This window comes from Netta rufina, assembly GCF_964035555.1.
Source record: "Netta rufina genome assembly, chromosome: 7".
Taxonomy (NCBI): Eukaryota; Metazoa; Chordata; class Aves; order Anseriformes; family Anatidae; genus Netta; species Netta rufina.
This window is the reverse complement of record NC_140130.1, coordinates 2,569,675-2,582,038: the sequence shown is the minus strand read 5'-3', so window position 1 is coordinate 2,582,038 and position 12,364 is coordinate 2,569,675. Positions and strand designations below refer to the sequence as shown.

General features: G+C 53.6%; 1 protein-coding gene across 2 annotated transcripts in view; it reads right to left on the bottom strand.

Moving 5' to 3' along the window:
* ARID5B (AT-rich interaction domain 5B) overlaps nt 1–9,948 on the bottom strand; it is a gene marked incomplete at both ends in the record, with an annotated part of 105,986 nt that extends 96,038 nt beyond the window's left edge. The window contains 2 exons of one of the 2 annotated variants that reach the window (XM_084290518.1): nt 9,378–9,641; nt 9,928–9,948. In XM_084290518.1, the coding sequence (XP_084146644.1) occupies nt 9,378–9,641; nt 9,928–9,948 (285 nt within the window). Of the gene's footprint in view, nt 1–9,377; nt 9,672–9,927 lie in introns of those variants that run through there. The other variant, XM_084290517.1, reaches the window with a different exon arrangement.
* Between the last annotated feature and the right edge of the window lie 2,416 nt (nt 9,949–12,364).

Genomic DNA, 12,364 nt, shown 5'->3' with positions numbered 1-12,364 from the left:
TAAGGTTACAGGTTCTTGAAATAAATAAACCAGAATCCAATTTTCCTTCCAAATAAACACAACTATTTGCGAAAGGGAGAGAAATTCTTTGAGTTATTAAACAAAGAGAAAAGCATGATTGATTCTCTCTGTGTTTTTTTTTTTTTTTTCCACTGAACACATTCCTCAGGAAATAAAATACAGCTCAATAGGAAAAATAATAATAATAATAATAATAAAAAAAAAGCTCTATTGTGATAAGTTACACACAGCACAAAACCTGAAGGATATCTGGTAAAAAAAGCAGATCTGATATTCCACTCTCCCTCATATAATAAAAAATCGCTTCATAAGCAGGAACCTTCATTACATTTAGTGCAGTAACATGTATTTGGTCAGAAATGAAAGGCATGCTAAGCAAGCTTGCAATAAAATCTTTTCCTTTTATCACTGCACAGCAAAAGAGCTTCCACCGAACAACAAACAATAGCGGTGATGTTTTAAACCTCTGTTTATGACAAACGTCAATACTTTGTAAACAAGTGTTGCATACTACAAAGTACAATTTCAATGGATGGTTTCACCCAATTTCATTACACCATCCACTTTGTAATAAAAAAGAAAAAAAAAGAGAGAAGCTGTAGTTGCTATCTGTGTCATAGCTATTATGTGGTGATTAATAAATGTCAGATAAAAAAAAAAAATATATATATATATATCTCAGCAGTTTGTGGATGAAGTTTTCTTTCAGGATGTTGCACACAATCACCAACCACTGTACTATTTCTAATATTAAACACTAGATCACTTTAATAAAAACCTGACTTGGAGATCAGACATGTTTTTGGTTGAAATATTATTTTCCAAATAGCTCTCATGATCAAATGATTATGATTTCAATTACTAGTTTCTTCATATCCTTTCCAAGAACTGGTATGACTAATTTTGGCTGGCATACAAAGTAAGCTGAGCAGACAATTTATTAACCAAAAGAAAAGTACAATCACTATTACATCATCAATGAATAAACTTGTTTTCCAGAATACAACCTTCACACACACACACATGATGTGTACATAGAAGGAAAAAAAAAAAAAAAAAAGGAAAAAAACGAAGCCCTACTGTAACACCAGTGAATGGGTGCCAGTGCAGCTGCCTTCACAAAATGGCGCTGGGTGCCTGAGCACAGAGGGGTGCCCAGGAAGGCGGCACGGAGCGGCTCTCTCTGTCACCCTGCAGCAGCCACATCCCCAAAGGTGACAGGTCCCCGTCACCCTGTGGCAGCCACATCCCTGAGGGCACAAAGCGAGCAGGGACGCCCAAGGAGGGCGGCTGGCTGCAGACCTCGTGCTCATGGCAGCTAGGCCGGGCCTCAGGCTCCAGGGAGGCGCTGCCGCGTAATGGCGGCCCTCACCTCACGGCTGTCAGCCTGTCAGGGCCGACCCTGCACCCTCCCGAAGCTGTGGCTCCCTCACCATCAGCACCCCCAAAACTGAGCTGTTCCTCACGCTGAAGAGACACTGTTGTGGTCCTCCTGCTCACTTGAAGGCCGGGCAGCTCCAGAGGAGGCCGTTTTCCCCAGATCGTGGCACTTTGCTAACACAAGAGGTCATCTGCTCCCATGGCACCCAAACACTGGTCACCTAGCTGCTCCATCACTTTTGCTTGTCAACGTATCTGGCCACCCTTCTATACAAAACACCCTTAAGCAGCCTTCCCGTGCACTGTGCTCAGGCCCAAACTGGGAGTGGCACTGGAGGTCACCCGACACGTCCAGGGCAGTCCCATTCCCCATCTGACACGAACCACCGCACACCCACTTCTGCAGCCCTTCTAGAGGAACCCTTTCAACGAGATGACAAAGGAATACAGATGTTGAATAAATAAAAACCAGGTACGCAGTGACACATGACTAACAAACCTTTAGAAGATTAAAGAAATCTGCTGTATAGCCTTCATGTCATTCATAATTATATCTCTGTGTAAACATGAAAAACCACCCACGTCGCATACAGTGCATATATATATCTAAACAAAAATCAACTTGTAGTGTATTAGCTATGCTCTGAAGTGATATGTTTATGAGGTCTCCATTGCCTGGTAAGTCTTTAATTGCAGGTTTTTTCCTGCTACACCAAAACTAGACTTACAGGAGGAAACAATGAGTGCCAATTTCAGCTCTGCTCAGGAGTGGGATTTATCTCAGGTGCCCCTTTATGGACGCTGGTGGCCGATGGGAACACTTTTCCCAGCCACAGAGTTGTCTAAATCTTGAAATAGATACTGACTATATAAAAAGGCACTTTTTCTTCTGTTTCTATAAAAGCGGGTACCTAGTCAGCCTGCAATTTCAGCACATCTTAAAAGACTCCTGCGCGAAGCAGAATACTTCCATCTATTGAGTGGAAGAAGGGGAGATGGTTAAGAAACGGTGGTGATACAAACTGTCCTCATCCCTCACTTGCTTCTGAACAGCATAATCAGATTGGCATTTTCGGAGAAGAAATCCAGGGAGAAAGGGACAGTATCTTCTCGAGAGCCGTTATGCTTAAATATTATGTCACTGTTGTCTAAGCAACCATCACGGCCTCCTGCAAGCACAGACCACTGTATTGCCTGACTCAGCAGATGGCTGGAATACTTACATTCAAGGAAAGAGGTCAGGTAGTTAGAATAGTTTAAAGCGGATAATTATTTTTTTAGAAGAAATATTAACTCTTACAAGGCAGGGAGTCACAGGGCACCACAGGGAGGTCGTACATCTCGACTCCACACCCGCGTACGCTACATCACAACTTCTCACTCATTGCCAATAACTAGGAAAGATTTATATTTTAGAGACGCCAAGACAGCCTTAAAAGAATTACGGCAACTGAGATATCTCAAAATTTTGACGTGCTGAGACTGTTTTCACTCCAGCGCTTCCAGAGGTCACTTAAGGAATTCTGGAGGGCAAGAGTGATCCGAACACCTGCTTGGCTGTCTCCTAACATCAAATATATGGAGAGAAAGGGGAGATGCACTGTAAAAACTCTTACCAGTAATTATAGGAGACACCTCGTGTCATTTATCTGATCAGTCTGACTTGCATTAGAAAACACCTTCAGCCTTTTTACTGAAACCTTTAGGACAGCAGATAGCTGAAGATGCATATTTTACAACCCAGTACACTGCCGATGAAAACACATTCATCCACAGGAGCAAAAAATACATTGTGACTCTTACGGACTGTATTCACCACGGATATTACAACTGCATATTTCACTGGGACATAAAGTCCCCTATTATTCAAGGCTGTTTTTTTTTTTTTCCTTGTAATATATCCCATGTATTTTTTAGCTTTCCACAATTTAGGTGAAAATGCCCTTCGCATAATTTGCACAACAATGCAGCTCTCATCCCAGGCACCTGGTACTGTGTTCTCTGCCAGGCGGGAACTGCTGCTCCCATTCTGCAGATGGGATCACAGAGTCACAGCAAGCCTCACAGGAGGCTCCCACATGTGGCACGGGCAGGTGAAACTTTCTTCCTCCTCCTTCCCCTGCTTTGGGTGCCTCACACAGTGATGAGTATCCATGCACGGCCCTTGCCCAGGATGGATGGAGGCATCCTGCAGGATGTGGGGAGTGGGGCTGGCAGCCTAGAAGGTACCAGCATGAAGGGACCCAGGGTGACCACCGCTCTGCACCCACGAACCCCAGGGAAAATCTTGAAAAGGGAAACGTGCACAGCCCAGGAATTCACCGGGCACACGGGAGAATTTGAAAGAGGCCAAGGCAGAAACTTTCATCTGTTAATCCTTCCCTAATTACTTTAAAGGGCTATAATGATCTCGTTAAATTCAGGTGACAGGTATTTCCCCAGCCTCCTGCGCTACTTCCCCAGACTGTGCTAGGCCCTGCGTGGCTGGCTGAAGCTCACGCTGACGGTGAACACTGAGTCCCAACAAGTTCTCCCCATCCACCAGCGTCTGAGACCAAATAAGAGACAGCAAAATTAAGGACGCAGGTGAAGCCCCTGAGGTCGTAATTCCCTTTGTGTTTGTACACAGCTATTTCTACGTAACTCAATCCTTCCAAAGCGAGGCGTGCAGTGCATCCCGGGGCAGGGCAGCACCGCGCTGTTGTAGGATACTTTGTGGGACACTGGTCCACCTGGACCAGCAACTGGATGGAGATGGAGCCCTCAGAGGAACGGCTGCAAGCAGCCAGATCTGACATTTCTACTGCCAGCCTCCTTCTCCACTTCTTTTCTTTTTTTTCCTCCTGCTCCCAAGCCGAGGTTCAAACTGAATTTCTATCTGTCACTGCAGATAGAAGTTCTGACCAAAGCGAGAATAAGCTTCAGTCAAAGTGTTTTCCCATCAGATTGTTCACAGATCTCAGAAGAGTTGTTTTAGTTTAGGCAAGTTCACAAGCAATTCATTCCCAATTTTGCCTACTACAGTTACAGTACGAAGAGCTTTCCTTGTAGATTACATAATTATATTTTTCTTAACAAGGAGTACATTGCATTAGCAGGTTTAAATTATGCAAGCTTATTCTTTTGTCTTTTGTTATATTGTGTTCTATTGTGCTAGTAAAACAATATGTGCTTTAATTAGCAAATATCTGTAAATAATTTACTTGCTTTTCATACAGCAGAACAATGGAGCCAATTTTCACATACATCCACTGAGCATGTCTAGTGGGTTTCTTGCCAGAATCTTCCATTGTTCAGTATCTGTATCAATCTGCCCATCATTAGCAGCTAACATCCAACAACCCAGAAAGAAATCAAAGTTTCGGACCCCAGGAGCACCCCCGGCCTCCCCCCCCAAAACCGAGGCCGCAGTTTGCAAAGGAAGATTGAAATATCTAGAAAATGAAAACAAACTATTTTATTATCTATATTACCCCGGCACCTTCACGTAGAAACATGGCTGCCTGCCAAGCACTAAGGTCATTGGATTGATGCCATAAAATGCTGATGTTCATCTGACCTTCTGACTGCTTTTTAGCTACAAAATAAAAAGCTCAACTTGATATGACACCATGAATCACGCAAGCGTCTGGCCTCTGCAGGGTTAAATCTGGGCGTGAACCCACACTGCACACACACACACACACACACAAAGAAAAAAAGCTCTTAAATCAAGAGTGGATGACTGTTCTGAGACTTAAGGCATTGTTATTTTGAATGCGAATGAAAGGGCCAGAACAAGCATTGCAAGAATATTTCAATTATGTATTTCCCAGAACTACATCTCTGAGCAACTAATGCAAATATTGCTCCCATAACAGTAGAACTTCTTCCTGAATAAAAGCATATAGGAGCGTGAATCAGAAGATACTTTCTATATCACACGCATATTGTTTGAATATTATTAAAAATGCAAAATCTATGTATGTGTTACTCTCCTGAGCAATACAGTAATTATGATTAAGGGACAAGCAGCACAAAAAGAGCCAATTTATCTTACTTGTGCTTAGGAATACTATTGTGTAACTAAGCAACTAAAGACAAAATATAGTCTAATTAATTCACTCCTATGCTTATTTAAAAGACACAATTAGAACTTTTTTATTTTCCAGCCTGCACAGTATCTCAACATGCTTGAGGGTGTACCATGTGAAGCCTATTATTCTCCAAAGACAAGAGTTTAATGTTTAGTGCCACTGATCAGACTGGGAACAGCAACTCCGGAGAGCAGTGGGTGTATTTTCACAGTCTGAATGCACGGGGAAAGGGAGGGAAAAGGGAGAAATGCAAAAATGTGAGGGAAAAAAAAAAAGGGATCTGCCATGAGTGACCAGACGCGCCAGATTGCTGGCTAATGGCTAGCAACATGTGGCTTCTCTGAGTAATATCCCTGCCCTCTTCTTCCTTTGCCAGCATATGCTACTGGTGGCGAGAGAGATAAAAATATACAGAGTGGATACGCAATTACCCAAACCATGATATTTGATGACAAATGCCATTTCTCTAACACCGCTATTACGGTGCGCCCGATTTCCAAAGCTGAGTTAATCTGAGCAAGTGCACGGTGGAGATTGATGCTATTAGCGTGATTTTTGAAGCACCCTTTAATAATCGCAATCTGCGTGTTCGAAACGTGTTGCCATTGCCCGTGTTGACAGATACGAGCATAAGGCACGCACCGCGGAGACCAAACTGGGGCCGTGCATGTTTCCAGTGAGCGTGTTACAGGATCCTGAGCGTGGCACAAACCCCTCGCCGTGCAGAGGGAGCAGCACGTGCCCGGGGGTGGCAAGGAGCCGCGCTCCTCGTGCATGCAGACCCCGGCCGCCAGCCAGGCCCCTCGAGGGACGCTGCTGGCATCTGTCCCCAAAGCGTCAGAGAAGGAGACCGCTGCACGCCTGAGCTTTCTGGAAGAATCTCTGCAATTATAAATGACATACATTTATAGAGTGATGACTTTTTTTTTTTTTTTTCAATTAGTCTGAAAATGCAAAATACTGCTAGGGAAATAATTACAGGAAACTAGCTCTCTCCTCTCCTCTGTATGAGCAATGCTTACTCATGTAAATTACTTGCATGAGTAAGGATTATTTGCAAGGCGAAAAGCATTGCATCAGATCCCCAGTTTGGGAGAGCAGATGAAATCAACATGAGTGCGTAGTAAACTTAGATCCTGATGAATGAACCAAAAGCAGATTCCTACTGACGGTCCAGCCTAAGTGGAAACAACGTTTACGACGATGTGGGGCGATGCACAGAATGTCAGACCATGCGAAATAAAATCAGTCGCTTGTTTGGGGCTTTTTAGGAATCGTACAACCGCCCCTGGATTTAATGAGCACCGGCTTTGATACCTATTTTTAAGCCCAGCCTAATTAATGCCAACACCTCTAAAAACGTGAAAATACCAGGCACTAACAAGCACATTGCTCTGGAACTGCTTCTGCCAGGGTCAGCCCCTTCACAGCCCTGCGCTACCCCTCGGAGCAGAGGAGGGTCCGAGCCCGAGGAGGCCTTGCCCAGGGCTGGGAGGCCACAGCCAGCCCCTGCCCCCAGCCTGGCAGGTCCCAGGCACTGGGCAAGGGGCTGGGTGGGGGCTTTCTGCGGCAGCACAACCCCACAGCCACCCCCTCGGGGCCCAGCAGCCCCCAAATGTCCTCCTCTGAGCCCACATGAGGGGCTCGCCCCTCTTGCACGAGCCATGCGCAGCCGGTGCCTTCGTCTCAGCGCAGGTCCCACCGAGGCCCTCCCGGGAGCAGGGGGCGAGCTCTTCATCCCCGCGGGGCCTTCCCCCTTCATGCCCCTCAGCACCACACCTGCTGCAGCTCCTGGGCCCCGCTGCTTCAAAAGCAGCGGCAAAGTTTTCAGCAGGGCAGAGCAAAACTCTTCTGGTGCACCCAACACCACCCCCAGGACGGCGTCGCTGTCCCTCACACGGCGAGACCCCCGTCCTGAGCCCGGCACCGTCCCCACCGGGGTGGCAGCAGGGGGCACACAGCTCCGGCCCCTCAGCAGCCTGGGCCTGGGCTCGTGGCAATGTCCGGCTTCAGCGGCGCTGTGGGTTATGTATTGAAGTCTGGGTGATGAATCCAGCCGGCTATAAAAAGACTTGTATTTACACTTACTGCTGATTAGCTCAAACATTTGGCAATCAGATAAAATACGCCATCAGAGATTTCTGAGTAGCAGCAGCGTTACATACCTCCTCGCTCACTCTCCCTCCCTCCTCGCAGCCACTGGCTGGGTATCGTCATCGTCTCAATGCTGCTCTTACAAAAAAGCCGGCGGCGCGCTGCCTCTATTAACCACGACGCTAGCGCAGAGAGCCACCAGCCACCGTGCCCAAACCTCCGGCGGGCTCGACCCGGGCCTGCCATCCGACCAGCTGCTCCCTGATGGATGCTTTTATCCGCGGCGAGTGCCAACACTGCCCTTTGACACCAGCAGGAGCCTCCGACACCGCGGCCGGACAGCACCCACAGCCCTACTACCGACAGCACCAGGCGTTTCAGCCCACCGGCGCTATTTGCCGAGCAGAGGTGCCCGATGCCCGTGAATTGCTGGGAGCAGCGTGGGTCCCCTCACAGGGGAGCAGCCGAGCCCCGGGGACGGCACCCAGACGGGGGCTGCGGCCGCCCCCCGTCCGCCCCCCGCGCGGCGCCAGCCGGCACCGGCCTTTGTCTGGCGGCTGCGCGCCGCTGAGCGGGAGTCGCATCTCGGAGAACTATTAAAAATCAATGCTAAAAATCGTTCCGGTGTCTATAAACAAGTTAATGGAGTAAGTGAAAACAAAGTACATGTCTTAATGGGAGTGTTATGTTGCCCTCTCTAGGCCCTGGCTCTCAGTGCCGGTTTCTGTAGGCTCCCTGCCAGAGAAGTATCACTCAGAGCTGTTGCTGTTGCTGCTGCTGCTGCTGCTGCTACTCTGCTAATGAATGACTAACTTAGGCCAGAGGGGAAATGACATCACCGGGGTGTAAAACACAACTGCATTAGGAAACTTTTTACCTGCTTTACATTTGTCATAATTATTCTACACAATACGACGAGCATTTGCATAATTTCAAGGCGTGCCATTATCTTAATTGAAAATTGTTTTCGTATGGTTGAATAATGCGGAATGACATCAGTTAAAGCCCCAGTGAAACGCACCAGGATAATCGCGCGGCTAATTACTAGCGGTGTTTGCGTGTAAAAATAAATAAAATCCAGCACATTATTAGGAAGGTGCGCGCAGCTGAGAGCTCTCGCACCGGAGCGGCGTTCTGCTCTGCTCGTAATGGCAGGATTAATTTTCTCTGATGTTCCTACCCCGGTAACATGAGCCCATCATTACGGCGTATTAAAATGATTTGTGTCCCTCTCCCCACCCCCCCTCCCGATACCGCCGGCGTTTCGGGCGCACGCACCCGGCCGCGGGCACACTTTGGGAGCGCGGCAGGTCCCGAGCATCCCCGGCTCGCTGTCACCCCGCCGGCTCCTGGCTGGCTCCCCCCTCGCCCCAAAGACACCCGTGGGCCCCCCCGGGGCCGGTTCCCACGCGGGACCCCGGGGCCGGGGCGCGGGGCGCGGGGGGGGGGGCGCAACCTGCGCGGCCCCAGCCCGGGTGTGCGCGGCTCGGCGGCGGCTTTTTGGGGGGCTGCGCGGAGCCCCCCGCGCCCCTACCTGTCCGCGCTGCCCTCGCCCGCTGCCTTTTCATCTCCCCCGGCCTCCATTTCGTAATTTCCTCCCTCCCCTCGCCCCCCGGCCGAGGTCCCGGGCAGCGCGCAGCGGAGCGCCCCGACGGCGCGGGCAGCGGGGACGCGCGGGGGGGACCGAGCCCGGGCACGCAGGTGGGGACGGGGAGGGGACGGGGACGGGGAGCGGGGCGCGGTGCGGGGTGGGGGGCAGGGGTAAGGGGCAGGGGGCAGGTAGGGGGCCGGAGCTGCGTTTACCACCTCGCCATGGTCACTGGTCCTGCCCTGGGGGGTGTCCTCGGGGAGAAAATAAAGTTTGGCGCTGGAGAGAAGTTGCCGGCTGGTGCGCTCCTCCCAGAGCAGCTGCAGCTCCGCGATGCAGGCGGGCTCCTCCGCGCGGCACCGCACGAAGAAGAAGTCGCCGAGGGAGAGGACCCGCGCCCGGCCGCCGCCGCCGCGGCGCTGGAAGCGGAACGCCCGGTAGAAGACGTAGGGGCCGTGCGAGCCGCACGGGGCGCCGACCCACTGCGGGGAACAACAACACGGCGGCGGCATCAGCGCCGGCTCCGCGCCGCGCAGCGCCGCGCAGGGCAGGGCGGGGGGGGCGGCGGAGGAGGGAGGGAGGGAGGGAGGGAGCGGGCGGGCGAGCAGGGAGGGAGGGAGGGAGCGAGCAGCGGAGGGAGGGAGGGAGGGAGGGGAGCGGGGAGGGAGGGAGAGAGGGAGGGGAGCGGGGAGGGGAGGGGAGGGGAGGGGAGGGGGCGCGGTGCTGCGCGGCGGCGGTGGCGGTGGCGGTGGCGGTGCCGCGCGGTACCTGCAGTGCGCTGCGCTCCATCGCGGCTCCGGCGTGATTGAACTCAACATTCTCCCAAACTTGTTGGCGTGAATGGAGCCCGCCGGGTCCTGGCAGGGCGAAGCCGGCCCCGCCGCCCGCCGCCCCCCGCCGCCGCCCTCCCCTCCCCGCCCCGCACCGCCCCGCCGCCGCCCCCCGCCGCCCGGCCCCGCCGCGCCCCCGCCCCGAGCGCCCCCCGCCCCGCCGCCCCCTCTCCAGCCCCGCACGGCCCCGCCGCCGCCCCCCCCGCCCCGCGCCGCACGCCCCGGCCCCGGCCCCGGCCCCGGCCCCGCAAAATTGCCCGGGGGCGCCGGCGGGGCGCGGGGGGGCGTTGCGGGGCCGGCGGGGGGGCGGCGGGGCCGGGAGGGGCGCACGGGGATTTTTGGGGGGCCCGGAGGGCGGGCGGGCGCGCTGCGGAGCTGCCAGGACCTGCGCGTATATGTCTCCTATACGGCTCGTTTCCTGCGGCACCAGGGGCGCTGCTCGGCCCCGCACCCAGCGCCGAGCCCCCCGGACCCCCGGTGCGGGACAGCCCCGGGAGGGGGGTGCCCTGTGCCTTTTTTCTCTGTTTTTTGTGGGTTTTTTTTTGTTTGTTTGTTTTTCGTTTTTCCCGGGGAAGGAGGGAAGTGGGTTATCGATTATATAAACGCATCAATATGCATGCGCGGGTGCGCCAGGGGCGAGCACCACAAGAAGCACCCGGAGGGGAGGGAGGGGGGGGGGGGCTCTGCGCATCCCCGTCCCCATCCCCATTCCCTGTCCCCATCCCCGGGGCTGGGGGCTGGAAAGTTTCCGCCGCGGCCCCCCCGCACCCACAGAGCCCGGGGATGGGGATAGGGATGGGGACTGGGGGGGGGGGGGAGCGAGGCAGCCCCGGCCCCCCCCCGCAGCCAAACAGCGGGCCGGGGGGGGAGGATTAAAGAAATGCAGAGAAATGAATGGGGAAAAAAATAAATAAATAAACACCGGCCGCGCTGATGACGCCAGCGGTGACGTCAGCGCTGCGTGCCCCACGCCACAGCGCGGGGGGCAGCAACAAGTGCGGGGAGGCGGCGGCGGCGCCGCTCCCGGGGCGACCCCTGGCGCACGGCGCGGAGCCCCCCGGGCACGGAGCCGGCCCCGGTGCGGGGCTCGCCCTGCCCGCAGCCAGCCCCTGGGCACCGGGAGCCGCCGTGAGGGGGTGTTGGAGGCTGGGGGTGAGGAGCAAGGCTGGCCGGGCTTCCCCGGGGAGGTGGCGATGCTCCTGGTTCCGCTGGAGGGAAAATCAAAGCCCTCGCTGCAGCGTGCTGAAGGGCTGCGCCGCTGCGCCCTGCGGTGCTGCAGGGTTCTGGTCCTGCCAGCACAACTTGGTGTTTCTTCAGCAATTCACCTTTGTTTTCTCTGACCTTGGCGTGTTTAATCATGGTTATGCTCTCACGCAGATAAAGCCGTCCTCAAACGATTCTTACAATATATTGGGCACAAACAGGTTTTTATTTGTTTATTCATTCGCTTTATCTCAGGCAGGTAGGGCTGCTCCGTTCCCACAACATAGATTCAGGTGGCAGAGAACTTCCCGTTTCCTTTCGCACCCAAATTCCTCTGCTTCTGCCCTGGCAGCCTCGGGGCTGCCCCTGCTGCACGGAGCATCCTCCCCAGCTCCTCCTGCCAGCCACCACACCGTGCCTTGGGAAGCGAGCATCCATCCCTCCGCGGCACGGCACAGCACGGCACGGCACACCAAGGTGAGGCTGGGGAGCGCGGGACCAGGTAGGGCGCATGGGTACACGGTTTTGTTCCTCTCAGCAGACTGCTCATTCACACAGCACGCCAGCAGGCAGGGTTGGCACGCCATGAGTTGTGCCACCACACCGTGTGCTCAGCTCCTGCAGGGCTCCACAGCACTTCAGCTTCAGCTTCAGTCCGTGCTGGAGTTTATTTCCTCAAGGGGTTACGTCGAAAGCCAGAGTTCAGATGGTGGTGGCACTGTCTGATGCTTGCTTGCTTCAAGACCCAGCTGGGCAACGTCAGAAAGGTCCCTAAGCAGGTTGGGTTCTTCTCACCAAACAGGTGGGCTGGAGGGTTGGTGTCCTGCGTGAGCTGGTGGCCCAGCTTCACCAGCAAGCGGCAATTCCCAAGGGCGCTCACGGGGCGTTCCTGTTCTCCTGCAGGACAGGTGGTCCCAGAAAGTGCACACGTGCGTTGCCAGCCATCCGCCCATCGTCCCTGCAGCCACCTTCCCTTTCACTCCCCAGTGTCCCGGTGGCAGGGGAGGGTCCCCATGTGGGTGGGAGGAATGGTTCACCCTCCATCACCATGCTCCAGCGCCCGGCCCATGCCATCTCTTCAACCGGTGCTGCTGGCTGTGAGGACCATCAGCATCCTGCTGAACTTGATGATGGTTTTGGCATTTTGGATGTGGCATCACCAGGCTGTCGCA